This window comes from Phacochoerus africanus, chromosome 10 (assembly GCF_016906955.1).
Source record: "Phacochoerus africanus isolate WHEZ1 chromosome 10, ROS_Pafr_v1, whole genome shotgun sequence".
In the NCBI taxonomy this organism is placed as follows: Eukaryota; Metazoa; Chordata; class Mammalia; order Artiodactyla; family Suidae; genus Phacochoerus; species Phacochoerus africanus.
Window position 1 is genome coordinate 131,690,566 of NC_062553.1, and position 15,885 is coordinate 131,706,450.

General features: G+C 40.2%; 1 protein-coding gene across 5 annotated transcripts in view; it reads left to right on the forward strand.

Moving 5' to 3' along the window:
- Window positions 1–15,885, forward strand: part of KLHL8 (kelch like family member 8) — a 57,999-nt gene that overhangs the window by 8,592 nt on the left and 33,522 nt on the right. Inside the window, exons 2-5 of one of the 5 annotated variants that reach the window (XM_047798912.1) lie at window positions 2,295–2,427; window positions 10,846–10,995; window positions 12,089–12,169; window positions 15,371–15,729. In XM_047798912.1, coding sequence (XP_047654868.1) covers window positions 15,517–15,729 — 213 coding nt within the window. In that variant the 5' untranslated portion in view covers window positions 2,295–2,427; window positions 10,846–10,995; window positions 12,089–12,169; window positions 15,371–15,516. Of the gene's footprint in view, window positions 1–2,294; window positions 2,428–10,845; window positions 10,996–11,923; window positions 12,170–15,370; window positions 15,730–15,885 lie in introns of those variants that run through there. The other 4 variants (XM_047798914.1, XM_047798913.1, XM_047798911.1 and 1 more) reach the window with 4 other exon arrangements.

The window sequence follows — 15,885 nt, forward strand, 5'->3', positions numbered from 1 at the left end:
AGAGTTAATACCTATTCTTCTGCATACATTTAAAAAAAAAAAAAAAGATAGTACAAGAGATAGATGGCTTAAGATACTCCTAAATTTTTTCACACTTACAGTCTTACTCTTGAAGCAATTTTAATCAGTCATTTCTTTCTTTTTTTATACTGTTTTTTTTTCCCACTGTACAGCATAGGGACCCAGTTACACATACATGTATACATAATTTTTTTTTCCCATTGTTGTGCTGCAGTGTAAGTATCTAGACATAGTTCTCAGTGCTACACAGCAGGATCTCATTGTAAATCCATTCCAAGAGCAGTAGTTTGCATCCATTAACCCCAAGCTCCCAATCCATCCCACTCGCTCCCCCTCCCCCTGGGGAACCACAATTCTATTCTCCAAGTCCATGATTTTCTTTTCTGTGGAAAGGTTCATCTGTGCTATATATTAGATACCAGATATGAGTGATATCATATGGTATTTATCTTCCTCTTTCTGACTTATTTCACTCAGTATGAGAGTCCCTTGTTCCATCCATATTGCTGCAAATGGCATTATGTCGTTCTTTTTGATGGCCAAGTAGTTTTCCATTGTGTATATATACCACATCTTCCTGATCCAATCATCTGTCGATGGACATTTGGGTTGTTTCCATGTTTTGGCTATTGTGCATAGAGTTACGATGAACATGGTGTATGTGTCTTTTTTTTTTTTTTTGTCTTTGTTGTTGTTGTTGTTGTTGTTGCTATTTCTTGGGCCGATCCCGCGACATATGGAGGTTCCCAGGCTAGGGGTTGAATCGGAGCTGTAGCCACCGGCCTACGCCAGAGCCACAGCAACGCGGGATCCGAGCTGCGTCTGCAACCTACACCACAGCTCACGGCAACGCCAGGTCGTTAACCCCCTGAGCAAGGGCAGGGACCGAACCCGCAACCTCATGGTTCCTAGTCGGATTCGTTAACCACTGCGCCACAACGGGAACTCCTGTATGTGTCTTTTTTAAGGAAAGTTTTGTCCGGATGTATGCCCAGGAGTGGGATTGCTGGATCATATGGTAGTTCTATGTATAGATTTCTAAGGTACCTTCATACTGTTCTCCATAGTGGCTGTACCAGCTTAATCAGTCATTTCTTTATCCATACATTATAATCTTCTAGTCGAGATTGATTATGCAGCCATTCTTAAGTGTGCTGTATCATCTTTTGAGAGATTTTTCTTTTAGGCCACCAACACCATTCTTCATATTTTGATGCAGCTACTTTATTGGTATGTATTATATGTATCTTAATAACAGAATGTAACACAGCCTCACTTGCTGTGGATAGCTGCTTTTGAGTCCCATGAAGTAGTGCTTCCCAAACTCTGTAGTAAAAAACTAGTTTATGAACCAATAGTTTGGTAAAAGACCACAAAATTGAATTAGTAGAACAATGAAAAAAGGACATGCAAAATACAATCTTCAATTCTTTAGTGAAATTCAACAGACATAAAATTACTGCGAAATGTAACTTTGCTATAAAAGTTTCTAAACACTCCGTATTTGTACCAACCTCATTGAAGACCTGTTAAAGAAAAAAAATTTGTGGATCAGACCCATTTTGTGTGTTTTTTGTGATAATTTATATTTTTTCCATTATAGTTGGTTTACAGTGTCTGTCAAGACCCACTTTGAATAGCATTGTAATGAAGCACTTGGTTGTTGCTTTTCATGGTCATCTTTGAATATACAGAACCTACAATGTAGCATGTAGTGCCTGACTGAATTATTAGACAAAGTGGTGCTTATCCTTAACACTGTCCGTGTTTCTGTTTTTTTATTGAAATGTCTTGAAATGTTATAAAATCACCAGACTAGTATATAACCCTAGTATATATACGTGTATGTTGGTTTATGTGCTTACCTTGTAAAAGTAAAAGGAATTCCCAAACCTCCAAGAGAGTTAGCCGTGTATAGCTATGGTAATAACTAGTCACCAGAACCAGTTTCAAATCTCTTTATTCAGTAAACAACTGTACTTTAGAATTGGATGTGGAGTTCCCGTTGTGGCGCAGTGGTTAACGAATCCGACTAGGAACCATGAGGTTGCGGGTTCGTCCCTGCACTTGCTCAGTGGGTTAAGGATGTGGCGTTGCCGTGAGCTGTGGTGTGGGTCGCAGACGCGGCTTGGATCCCGTGTTGCTGTGGCTCTGGCGTAGGCCGGTGGCTACAGCTCTGATTCGACCCCTAGCCTGGGAACCTCCATATAGCAAAAAGACAAAAAAAAAAAAAAAAAAAGAATTGGTTGTAAGTTAGTGTAACCCATCAACAGCTTCCCTTGGTGAACAGGATTTTGCAAGCCTCTGAAAGTCCACCAGCCGCTCACTCCACACTTCCTCCCAACTCTGAGATTAGCAGTGTGATCTGCTCAGAGGAACTGTGCCACCAGCATGGTTCTCCCTGAAGTAAGTAATAAGTATTATTCAGCTTTGTGTTTTTTAATTTTGATTCAGATATTGCATGGGATATATCTTTCAACACCTGGGAACAAATTATTAGTATTTTTTTAGTAGGCTTTATATTTTTAATCTGATAATTATTTCATTGTTTAAGTACAACCCTGTGACTTTTTCCACCTTCTCAAGTAAAGATAATAATAGAAGCTTCTCCTAGGCGTTCACAAATGCAGTTCACGTATTTAGGTAAAGTTCAAGTCCTTTTTTTTTAACTGCTTTATACTAGACATTCAAACTTTTATGACTATAATAAATTAAGTGATCCACTTCAAACAAGGAAGTGATTATGGGTAGTGAAGCACCAATAGAATGCCTTCTTAATAAAACAAACCCTAAAATAGAAACAACTTACAGAGTATTCAGTGCAGTGAAAATGTTGTTTATAGACCCTGGAATTGACTAATAGTATTTAACAAGCAGACTTTGGTAACAAATAACAATATTATCTAATTCATGCTAATGCTAAGAAAAACATTTCTTTGTGTGTGTCAACATCATCATGTCATCAGGCGTCTGAAAGGCTTTAATATTGTAAGAATTTAGTGAAGAAAAAGATTTTTTTTTGTAAGTTACAGTAGTAAACTGTTGAAGGTTACATTACCTTTATTACTCGAGTAGGAACTACTGAAATAATCCAGTTTGTCAGAAGAGCAGATTCTCCTTTAATTATTGGCACAATGCATTTTCTTCTGGACCATTCGATTCAAAATTTAAAATCTCTACTCTTTGCTTTTGTAAATAAAAAGGAACTAATGAGTATAGCTTAATTTTTTCCTGACTTAAAAGTAAAAAAAATTTTAAACGTTTGCCTGTGAAATGAAATAATTAAAAAATGTCCTTAAGTGACATTCTTTGTGATGATGATTAAAATAACATATCAATAATGCAGTGTTATTTTACTTCAAATAATTTAATAATATGTTGATTTGAACAATAAAGGGTTTCAAGGGTTCATAGTCTGTTCATTCTTTCCAAAATGTTGTTAGTACCTCTGTCTACCGTGTGTGTGTTATGCTCAACATGGAAACTATGGGAGTAAGTAAGAAAGTGCCTGTGTTTCGGAGACTTATGTGTAGTCTTACAGGAAAGTAATAGTGAATAGGCAATTACAAATATTGTAAATTTGATTAAGTTTATCATTGAAAAAACATATATATATAAGTTGAATATTGAATAATCTACTTTTCAGTGCAATGAAAAAGCTGTGATCAAATTGTTATAGGAGCATAGAGGAAGTACACTCAGTCCAGGCTAAGAATGAGGGAGATTTTCAGGGATGACCGTTTTTTTCCTTTTTTTTCTTCTTTCTTTCTTTTTTTTTTTTTTTTCCAGCTGCATCTGAGGCATGTGGAAGTTCCTGGGCTAGAGGTCACATCAGAGTTGCAGGTGCAGGCCTATCCCATAGCCATGGTAATGCCAGATGCGAGGCTCATCTGCACCCTTTGCTCTTGCTTGAGGCAGCACTGGATCCTTAACCCATTGAGTGAGGCCAGGGATCGAACCCGCATCCTCATGGATACTGTGTCTGGTTCTTAACCTGCTGAGCCATAGCAGGAACTCCAGGGATGACCTTTTTGAGCAAACGAACCTGAGCTGAGTCTTAGAAGATGAGGAAGATGGGTTCCCATTGTAGCTCAGTAGGTTAAGAACCCAACTAGTATCCATGAGCTTGTGGTTTCATCCTTGGTCTCACTCAGTGTTGCCATAAACTATAGCATAGGTCATAGGCCACAGATGTGACTTAAATCCAGTGTTGCTGTGGCTGTGGTGTAGGCTGGCAGCTGCAGCTTGGATTCGACCCCTCGCCTGGGAACTTCTATATGCCACTGGTTTGGCCCTAAAGAAAAAAGAAAAAGGTGAGGAAGCGTCAGCTGATAAGAATGAGTGTCGGTAAAGGGCATTTCAAAATGAAAGGACACCCTGAACAGAGGCAGAGAGCGACATGGAGAAGTGTGACATAGCATGGAATGTGTGGAGAATTCCTGCAATCAGGTTTTCCTCTCGCCAACATGAGGGGGGATTTACCATTTTATTTCACAAATACACACAAATTAACTTGGGAAATACTGACATGTTCTCTGTCAGCTTTCAAATATAGCTCTAAAATTAATTAGATACTACTGAAAATTTAATTTGTGTCATTTAAATTTTTCATCTGAATTATAAAGAGTAGGAGTTCTGTCGTGGCGCAGTGGTTAACGAATCCAACTAGGAACCATGAGGTTGCGGGTTCGATCCCTGGCCTCGCTCAGTGGGTTAAGGATCTGGCGTTGCCTTGAGCTGTGGTGTAGGTCGCAGACGCCGCTCAGATCTGGTGTAGCTGTGGCTCTGGCGTAGGCCGGCGTCTACAGCTCCGATTCGACCCCTAGCCTGGGAACCTCCATATGCCGCAGATGCAGCCCTAGAAAAGACGGAAAAAAAAAAAGATAAATTGTAAAGAGTACAAATTAAGTATTTTAAAGAAGAAGGAGTCAAATAGCACCTATAGTAAGTATTGCAGCAGGAACTATATAGCACTGGGGTTTTTTAGAGATGCTTTCAGTCAATCTGAATGCCATTTGGAGTTCTTTCTGTATAATACTGTTCTAATTAATATGTAATATAAAAATCACTCTTTGCATGTAAAGACCTTTATGAGAATAATATATAATATAGTGTAAGTACAGTATTTTGCATAGTTTTTTATATTAATAGTACCTGTTAAAATGTGAGATTATAAATGCGAAGAAGGTTCCCATTGTGGCTCAGCAGGTTAATAAGAACCCAGCTAGTATCCATGAGGACGCTGGTTCCATACCTGGCCTTGCTCAGTGGGTTAACTATCCAGCATTGCTGCCAGCTGCAGTGTAGGTAGCAGGTGCGGCTCAGATCTGGCATTGCTGTGGCTTAGGCTGGCGGCTGTGGCTCCAATTCAACCCCTAGCCTGGGAACTTCGATAGGCCACAGGTTCGGCCCTGAAAAGACAAAAAACAGCAAACAAAAAAACATGTAAGGACATTTGAAAAAAGAGTAAAGTGGGCTGACTTAACATAGTAGTACCTTTTAAGCTTTTAAGACCTCTTTTCTGTGATTCATTGTAGGTTGTGTCCACATTAAAAATAAATGCATTAGTTTTGTTATACTCTTCATTGAACCAGTAATACCTATCTTTTTCTGTTTGGAAGTACTTTTTTCTTCAGAACTGTTTACTTTGTTGTTTGGTAAGAGTTACTGGCACTTAGAGGAGCAGAGGAAAAGAAGGTCTCAACTTCCTGTCTGTTTCAGTACTGTAATGTGCCAGGTGTGATAGAAACAGACTTCCATGGACCATCTTTCTTTTTTTCTGATGTTTATAATCTCTTAACATATTTGGAGAAGGAGGAGTATCATATTCTTTTCTCCCTAAGAATCAGTTTTAGATACATTAAAAAAATTCTGGCTTAGAGTTTAGGTGGAATTATACTTTCATTGTTTAATATACAGTCTTTGTAAGTCCCATACTCAACCAAGTTGGGTAGAGTGAAATGTCTTGGAGTAAATATTTTTTCCTGCTTCTGTCTTCCTGTTATATAATAGACATTTAATTTTTATTTTCACCTTTGGGTACACTTGCAGCGTGTGGACATTCCTGGGCCAGGGATTGAACCTATGCCACAGTAGCCATCCGAGCTGCTATGGTGACAAGGCTGGATTCTTAACACACTGAGTCACCAGAGCACTCCTATAATAGGCCATTTTCTTTTATTATTTATTTATTTACTTATTTATTTTGTCTTTTGCATTTTATTGAGCCACTCCCGTGGCATATGGAGGTTCCCAGGCTAGGGGTTGAATCGGAGCCGCAGCCACCGGCCTACGCCAGAGCCACAGCAACGCAGGACCGAGCCGTGTCTGCAGCCTACACCACAGCTCACGGCAACGCCAGATCCTTAACCCACTGAGCAAGGGCAGGGATCGAACCCGCAACCTCATGGTTCCTAGTCGGATTCGTTAATCACTGCGCCACGACGGGAACTCCGCATTTGATATAATTCTTAGACTAGTCTTATGAAGTAGACAGATGTACCTGTTTATAGATGAAGAAATTGAGGTTAGCAAAGCCTTAAAAAAAAAAAAGTCACAGGAGTTCTTTTGTGACACAATGGGTTAAGGATCCAGTGTTGTTACTGCAGTGGTTTGGGTTGGCTGCTCTGGCATAGGTTTGATCCCTGGCCGGGGAACTTCCACATGCCACAGGTGTGGCCAAAAAAAAGACACATAGCCAGTGAGTAGTATAATGTAATTTAACTTAAAAATTTGTTGTTACTGCCACTAAAGTAGAATTATAGAATAAGACTTTTGGTGTGGGATAGTCATCATATATGCTTTGATAATGAGTAAATTTGACTTCATGTAATACTAGGAAATTCATTTGTGAGAATGCAAATAAAATGAGATTTTTTTTATAATGTGACAGTGCCTGTTTCTAGTAACACCATATCTCTTAACCCCCAAAATATATTTGTAAAGTAAGTGGTTGCTCTATTTCACAGAGAAGATAGCTGAGGTTTGATGCGTGTTGTCATTTGCCTAAGGTTATATACAGTTGGTAACTGATACAGTTACGATTTGACCTCAAAATCTAAGATGACCCTCATTCAGTCAAATAACCTCTATTTTTGCTTTGCATCATTGGATAACGTCTTTAAATTTAAAATTTCTAGCTCATGCCCCCCCCTTTTTATGCTTTTTAGGGCCACACCCATGCCATATGGAAGTTCCCAGGGTAGGGGTGGAATCGGAGCTGCTGCTGGCCCACGCCACAGCAACCTAGGATCTAAGCCACATCTGTGCCCTACGCTGCAACTTACAGCAATGCTGGGTCCTTAACCCACTGAGTGAGGACGGGGGTCAAAGCCATGTCCTCATGGATATTAGTCGGGTTCATTACCCCTGAGCCACAAAGGGAACTCCATTATCTCTCTTTTTGGAGATAGTACCTTCCACATCTTAAAAGTCGTGTAGTAATGAATTGTTCTCAAATTAGATGTTTTTTATTGTGGTAAAATACATAGCATAAAATTGACTATCCTAACTTTATCAAGTGCGTGTTTCAGAGACATTAAGTGCACTCACGTTGTTAGACCATCATTACCACCATCCGCACCGCTCTTTCACACTTGTAAAACCGAAGCTCTGTCTGTTAAATACGCCTCCATTCTCCTCTCTGTCCAGCCTTTGGCAGCCATCATTACACTGTCTTCACGATTTTGTCTACATGTGCCAGGGTATCTTTTTTTGACTGGCTTATTGCATTTAGCATAATCATCTCTAATGTTCATCCACATTGTACCATATTGCATAATTTACTTTTTAAGGCTGAATAATATTTCATTGTATGCATATGCCACATTTGGCTTATCCATTTATTTGCATGTGGACACTTGGGTTGCTTCCACATTTCAGCTGTTGAATAGTGCTGCTGTGAACATGTATGTAAAAATATCTCTTCAAGACCTTGCTTTTAATTCTTTTGCATATATACCCAGCAGTGGAATTGCTGCATGATATGGCAGTTCTGATATAAGTTTTGGGATTTGTTTTGTTTTGGGGTGGGGTGGCTGTACCTGACAAAACAAAGTTCCCAGGCCAGGGACTGAACCCAAGCCACAGCAGTGACAGCACTGGATCGTTGGTAGCTAGGCTACCAGGGAACTCCCTCTGAGTTTTTCGAGGAGCTCCTGTACTGTTTTCCACAGCGGCTGTACCATTTTCCATTCCCACCAAGAGTACACAGGGGTTCTAGTTCCTCTTCATGCTTTGCCAAAACGTGTTGGGTTTGGTATCAGGGTACTGCTGGCCTCATAGAATGAGTGAGAAAATGTTCCTTGCTCTTTATTTTTTTGGAAAAGTTTGAGAAGGAATGGTATTCATTCTTTTTTAAATGTTTGGTGAAATTTACCAGTGAAATCATAAGACTTTTATTTGTTGGGAGATTTTTGATTACTAATTCAGTCTCCTTACTCGTTACAGGTCTGTTCACATTTCCTATTTCTTTGTGATTTAGTCTTGCTAGGTTTTGTGTTTCTAAGAACTTGTCCTTTTCATCTAGGTGATTGGTTATCCAGTTTGTTGGTGTACAGTTTATTATTTTCTTTTACAATACTTTTTATTTCGTTAGAACCAGCAATAATAATGTCTTCATTTTCATTTCTGAATATAGTCATTTGAGCCTTGTCTCTTTCTTAGTGCATGTAGCTAAAGTTTTGTCAATTTTGTTGATCTTTGCAACTTTTGGTTTGATTTTTCTCTATTGTTTTTTTCTTCTCTGTTTCACTTCTCTTTGCTCTCACCATTATTATTTGTTTCCTTCTGCCTGGTTTGGCTTTAATTTCTCTTTTTCTAGTTCCTGAAGTTGTAAAGATAGGTTGTTGATTTGAGATGTCTCTTTTTTAAAAAAAAGTAGGTGTTTAAAACTATAAATTTTCCCCTTAGCACTGCTTTCTCTGATTCTCATAAGTTTTAGCATGTCATGTCTTCGCTTTCATTTATCTCTGAGTATTTTCTAATGTCCTTGGGATTTCTCCTTGACCCAGTGGTGGTTTAAAATTGCATTAAGGGAGTTCCCGTCGGGCTCAGGATCCATGAGATGCAGGTTTGATCCCTGGCCCCTGCTCAGTGCGTTAAAGATCAGGCATTGCCCTGTGCTGTGGTATAGGTCGCAGACACAGCTCAGATCCCACATTGCTGTGGCGTAGGCCAGCGGCTGTAGCTCTGACTTGACCTAGGCTGGGAACCTCCACATGCTGTGGGTGCAACCCTAAAAAGCAAAAAAAAAAAAAAAAAAAATGTTAATATCCATAATTTTGCAAGTTTTTAAATCTTCTGTCCCCCCCCCTTCTTTCTTTCTTGTCTTTTTAGGGCCACCCTCGTGGCAAATGGAGATTTCCAGGCTAGGGGATGCATCAGAGCTGTAGCTGCTGGCTTATGCCACAGCAACGCCAGATCTGAGCCTCGTCTGGACCTACATACACCACAGCTCACAGCAGTGCCAGATCCTTAACCTAATCGAGGCCAGAGATTGAATTTGCGTCCTCATGGATGCTAGTCAGATTCATTTCTGCTGAGCCATGACAGGAACTCCTATTCTATCCCTTTTTATTTCTTGTAACTTTTTAATTTAAAATCTTATTTTTGGAGTTCCTATTGTGGCACAGCGGAAACAAATCTGACTAGGAACCATGAGGTCCAGGGGAAATGAATGACTAGTATCCATGAAGATCCAGGTTCGATCCGTGGCCTTGCTCAGAGGGTTGAGGATCTAGCGTTGCCGTAAGCTGTGGTATAGGTTGCAGACGTGGCTCAGATCTAGCATTGCTGTGGTTGTGGCATAGTCCAGCAGTCGTGGCTCCAATTTGACCCCTAGCCTGTGAACCTCCTTATGCTGCAGGTGCCGGCCCTAAACAGCAAAAATAAAGTCTTATTTTTGTTTATTGCTACTATAACCATTTTTGCTTTCTTTTGCTTACTGTTTTTTGGGTTTTTTGCTTTTGCGTTTTAGGGCCACACCTGCAGCCTATGGAAATTCCCAGGTAAGGGGTCGAATCCAAGCTGCATCTGCCAGCCTACACCACAGCCACAGCAACTTGGGGATCCAAGCCACATCTACGACCTACACCACAGCTCACAGCAATGCCAGATCCCTGACCCACTGAGCAAGGGCAGGGATCAAACCTGCATCCTCATGGATATTAGTTGGATTCATTTCTGCTGCACCACAGCGGGAACTCCCTGCATACTATTTGCATGGAATATTTTTTCAGTCCTTTCCATTTCAACCTGTTTTTGTCTTTGGATTGGACACAAATGTTTAAAGTAATTACTAATTAGGAAGGACTTATTTCTGTCATTGTGCTGTTTTCTCTATGCCTTAACGCTTTTTTGACCCTGCATTACTGTTGTCTTTTGTATTTGGTTGACTTTTTTGTAGTGAAATGTTTAAGTTCCTTTCTTATTTCCTTATGCGTATATTCTATAGGTATTTTCTTTGTGGTTATGAGGATTTAATATCATAAAGCTATTAATTTATATAAGCCTGACTTCAATAACAGACAAAAAATTGGCTCCTGTACAGCTTCATCTCCACCCCTTTCAGTGTTTGTGTCACCAAATTACATCTTTATACATGGTGTGCCCCAAAACAATTGAAAATCCTTTCAGATTATTATATTTAAATTGTATAATTTTTTTTAAGTTCTCAGTTTTTACTTAATTATTTTTAAGTTATTCTCCTAAATTATGTGGGAAACACAATTTGGTGTTGGAAACCAAAATTACAGTAGTACAAGCTTTTACATTAATAAGTTTTTTTTAATATATTGCTGACAACTCTACTTTTAATTTTTTGAGGAGCCTCTGCACTGTTTTCCATAGTGGTGGTTCCAGTTTACATCCTCCCCAGCAGTGCAAAGGGTTCCTTTTTCTCCGCACCCTCTCCGGCGTACAAACTACAGCATTGTTTGTAGACATGCTGATGAGGGCCGTTCTGGCTGGTGTAAGGTAAGTACCTCATTTTGATATTCATTTCTCTAATAATTAGCAATATCGAGCATCTTATCCTGTGCCTTTTGGCCATCTGTGTCTTCTTTGGAGAAATGTCTATTTAGATCTGCCCATTTTTTTATTGGGTTTTTTTTTTTTGTTGTTTTGATATTGAGCTGCAAGAGTTGCTTGTCAATCACTTCATTTGCAAAGATTTTCTCACGTTCTATGCGTTGTCTTTTCATTTTGCTTATGGTTTCCTTTGCTGTACAGAAACTTTTAAGTTTAATTATGTTCCATTTGTTTATTTTTGTTTTTATTTTCATTACTCCAGGAAGTGGATCTGAAAAGATTGCTGCAGTTTATGTCAGAGTGTTCTGCCTGTTTTCCTCTAAGAGTTTTTTTGCTTGTTTTGTTTTTGTTTATTTTCTTCTTTTTAGGGCTGTACCTGCAGCATCCAGAAGTTCCCCAGGCTAGGGGTCGAAGCAGAGCTGCAGTTGCCAGCCTATGCTACAGCTACAATAATGTGGGATCTGAGCTGCATCTGAGACCTACACCACAGTTTGTGGCAACACTGGATCCTTAACCTACTGAGCAAGGCCAGGGATCAAACCTGCATCCTTATAGATACTGGTTGGGTTCTTAACCTGCTCAGTCACATGGGGACTCCCCTCTAAGAGTTTTAGAGTATCTGGTCTTACGTCTTTAATGCATTTTGAGTTTACTCTTGTGTATGGTATTAGAGAGTTTTCTAATTTTATTCTTTACATGTAGGTGTCCAGTTTCCCCAGCACCACTTATTGAAGAGACTTTTTCTCCATTGTATGTTTTTGCCTCCTTTGTCATGGGCTAGTTGACCACAGGTGCTTGGGTTTATTTCTGTGCTTTCTATCCTGTTGCGTTGATCTGCATTTGTTTGTTTTTTTTTTTTTTTTTTTGTGCCAGTACCATACTGTTTTGATGCCTATAGCTGCGATTCTTTGTCTGCTGATTGGTAGGGCTCTGTTCCCACCTTGTTTGTTGTTTGGCCTGGGTCTTCTCATCCCTGATGGGTGGGGCCAATTTTTCCAAACTGACGGCCTCTGGGGAGCTCACACTGATTATTCCTTAGGACCTCCACCTTCAGTGGTCTTCCCCCACAGTGAGCTACAGTCGACCCCTGCTTTCCAAGGAGACCCTGCAGCACCCACAGGTACGTCTGACCCAGATTCTTATGGAGTCCCTGCCTTACCCTGGGACCCACTGCACGTGAAACCCTGTGTTTGCCCTCTCAGAGTGCAGTCTCTGTTTCTGCAGTCCTGTGGAGCTCGTACACTCAAGCTGCACTTCTTCAATGCAAAATGCTGTGGAGGCTCCTGCTCCCAGTGGCAGACCCTCAGGCTGGGGAACCTGAGGTGGGGTCAGGTCTCTCACTCCTGTGGGAGACCCTCTGTGATACAGTTATTTCCCAGTCTCTAGGTCACCCACCTGGCAGATACGGGATTACTTAAATTGTGAAAATATTCCTCCTACTGTCTCCTTGTGGCTTCTTTGTCTTTTGGTGTAGGATCTCTGTTTTGGTAGCTTCCAGTGTATTTTGCTGATGGTCGTTCAGCAGTTAATTGTGATTTTGGCGTTTTGTGAGAGGAGAGGAGGTGAGCTCAAGTCCTATACCTGCCGTCTTGTCTCTCTGATTCTCCCTTACTTTTTTTTTTGTCTTTTGTCTTTTTTTGTTGTTGCTATTTCTTGGGCTGCTCCCGCGGCATATGGAGGTTCCCAGGCTAGGGGTGGAATCGGAGCTGTAGCCACCGGCCTACGCCAGAGCCACAGCAACGCGGGATCCGAGCTGCGTCTGCAACCTACACCACAGCTCACGGCAACGCCAGATCCTTAACCCACTGAGCAAGGGCAGGGACCGAACCCGCAACCTCATGGTTCCTAGTCGGATTCGTTAACCACTGTGCCACGACGGGAACTCCCTCTCCCTCACTTTTGAAGGACTGTCTTGCTGGATGTAGCTCTTTAGTTGACAGACGTTTGTTTTTTAGTACTTTGAATATATCTCCCCATTGTGTTTCAGCCTCCAACGTTTGATAAGAAATCTGCTAATAATCTTACCGAAGATCACTTGCATGTGATGATTCACTTAGGTTCTTGTTTTCAAGATCTCTCTTTGGCTTTTGAAAGTTTGATTATAATGTGTCTTAGTATGCGTCTCTATGAGTTTTCCTTCTTTGGAGCTTTATATGTTTTTGTTCATGTCTTTCATCAAATTTGGGAAGTTTTCAGCCATTATTTCTTCAAATATGCTCTCTGTCCCTTTCTTTCTCTCTTATCCTTCTAGGACTCCCATGATGTATATGTTGGTCTGTTTGATTGTGTCCCACAAGTCCCTTAGGATTTGTTTATGTTTTTTTTTTTTTTTTGGTGGTTGTTTTTTTGTCTTTCTAGAGCCTTGCCTGAAGCATAGGGAGGTTCCCAGGCTAGGGGTCCAGTCAAGAGCTGTAGCAGCTGGCCTGCACCACAGCCACAGCAGTGCAGGATCCAAGCCACATCTGCAACCTACACCACAGCTCAAGGCAACGCTGGATCCTTAACCCACTGAGCGAGGCCAGGGATTGAACCCGCAACCTCATGGATGCTAATTGGGTTTTTAATCACTGAGTCATGACCGGAAGTCCTCTGTTTTTTTCAATGGTTTTGTTACTCAGGCTTAATAATCTTCATTGTCTTAACTTCAAGGTTGCTTATTCTTTTTTTCTGCCTACTCAGATCTGCCTTCAAATCCCTCTAATGAATTTTTAATTTTAGTTATTGTACTTTTTAATTCCAGAATATCTCTATGGTTCCTTTTTTAGGTTTTCTGTTTTTTCTCGATAGTTCCTTTTTATTCACACAATGACTTTTTACACTTTCTCTTCCTTTAGTTCTTTGAGGATCTTTAAGACAATTGTTTTGCAGTCTTTGTCTAGTATAAATGCCTTTAGTTCTGTTTCAGAGAGAGTTTCTGTTAGTTCATCTTTCCCCTTGAATAGGCCATATTTTCCTGTTTCTCCTTGTGATTTTTGTGGTGGTTGTTGTTGAATACTAGACATTTGAATCTAATAATGTAGTAACTCTAGAGATCATGTTCTCCCCATTCTTTAAGGTTTGATGTTTTTTGTTATTGTTTTGCTTTTCTCTGATTGGTGTAGGTTATCCTTGTAATGATAATCCGCCTGAGGTGTGAACTTAAGGTCTTCTCAAGTCTTGTCTTAGACTTTTCCCAGGCATGTGTGGCCACTTTCTAATTTTCCTTGTGTGCGCAATTGTTTTTTGATGCCTTAGTCTTCAGTGTCTTGCTCCCAAAGGGGGGAAAAGTGAAAAATGAAGAGTTCCCTCTCGTGGCTCAGTGGAAATGAACCTGACTAGTATCCATGAGGATGTGGATTCAATCCCAGGCCTTGCTCAGTAGGTTAATGATCTGTCCTTGCCTCGAGCTGCGGTGGAGGTTGCAAACGTGGCTTAGATATGGCGTTGCTGTGGCTGTGATATAGGCTCACAGCTGTAGCTCTGATTTGAAGCCTAGTCTGGGAACTTCCATATGCTGCAGATGTGGCCTTAAATTTTTTTAAAAAGTGAAAAATGCGTAGGCCTGTGGCTACAGCTCTGATTCGACCCCTAGCCTGGGAACCTCCATGTGCCGCGGGAGCGGCCCAAGAAATAGCAAAAAGACAAAAAAAAAAAAAGTGAAAAATGAAGTGGTAAAGGGCACCAGCCTTTAAAATCTCCTGGAAGTCCCTTCAGGTGAGAGGGAAAGGGCTGCAACAGTGAGAGTAAGTGTAGTAATAGTGGCTGCCCATTTCTTTGTCTGGACCTCTGTGATCAGAAAGAGCAGTCAGCAATCAGAGGAGAGATACCTTATATTTGGAGGACAGAATCCTTCTTGCCTATTGTGGCTCCTGCAAACTCTGCAAGCTATTCCAGAAACACATGCACAGCTGCTTGCCACATGGCTGAAGGTGTGAGATGGGAGTTGCTACAGTACAAAGAGCTGAAATTGACCAACATTAACTGTAATTTACTTATCTAAGTGTTCTTCTGGAAATTGTAACCCTTCAGTAGACTCCAGAGTTCCACAATAGTTAACATGAGAGAGATTCTGCCAGTACAGTTGTTGTATAGATGAGACAGATTTCTCATGCTTCTCCTCACCATCTTTCCCCAGTTTTCCAATTGGAGTTAAAGGACTTTCTTCACTGATATAAAACAATTAGCTGAGGTAGCTTATGTGACATTTAGTGTAAAAATAGTTATTTTTTTCTTTTTTTAGTAATGATATATATGGTCATTTTACATATATAGTATTTATAAACTGTAATTACTAATTATCTTTCATTTTGAGGGATTGTTTTTATTTTTTTTTCAATCGCAGAGAACTGGACAATGGCAGTTGAGTACATTTTGGGAAATATCTGAAGTTTAGTGGACTGCATCTACCTTCTTGCTTCTCCCCATCCTTTACAAAAACGTTAATGGGATGTTTGAGAAGAGAGCTGTATTAAAAGAAGAGTGCTGCAAATGGCTTCAGAATCTACAAATGTGAAACAAGCTAGGAATCGCTTCACAAAGGGAAAAAGGCAACCGCACCAGCAAATAAAGAACAGATCTTCAATTAGCGATGGCGATGGGGAAGATTTTTTTATCTTTGAAGCAAATGAAGCGTGGAAAGAATTCCATGGTTCTCTTCTTCAGTTTTATGAAAATGGAGAACTCTGTGATGTCACACTGAAGGTGAGACAATCTTTTTTTCTTTCTTTTCTCAACCTCTTCAGTGTGTTATGAAAAATCAGGGTTTCTTTAACCACCAAAGGCAGAATTTTGGTGCTGTACTTTATTGTGGTCAGAATGATTTTAGTATCAATCCTTTATTTTACTGAAAGGGAAGGG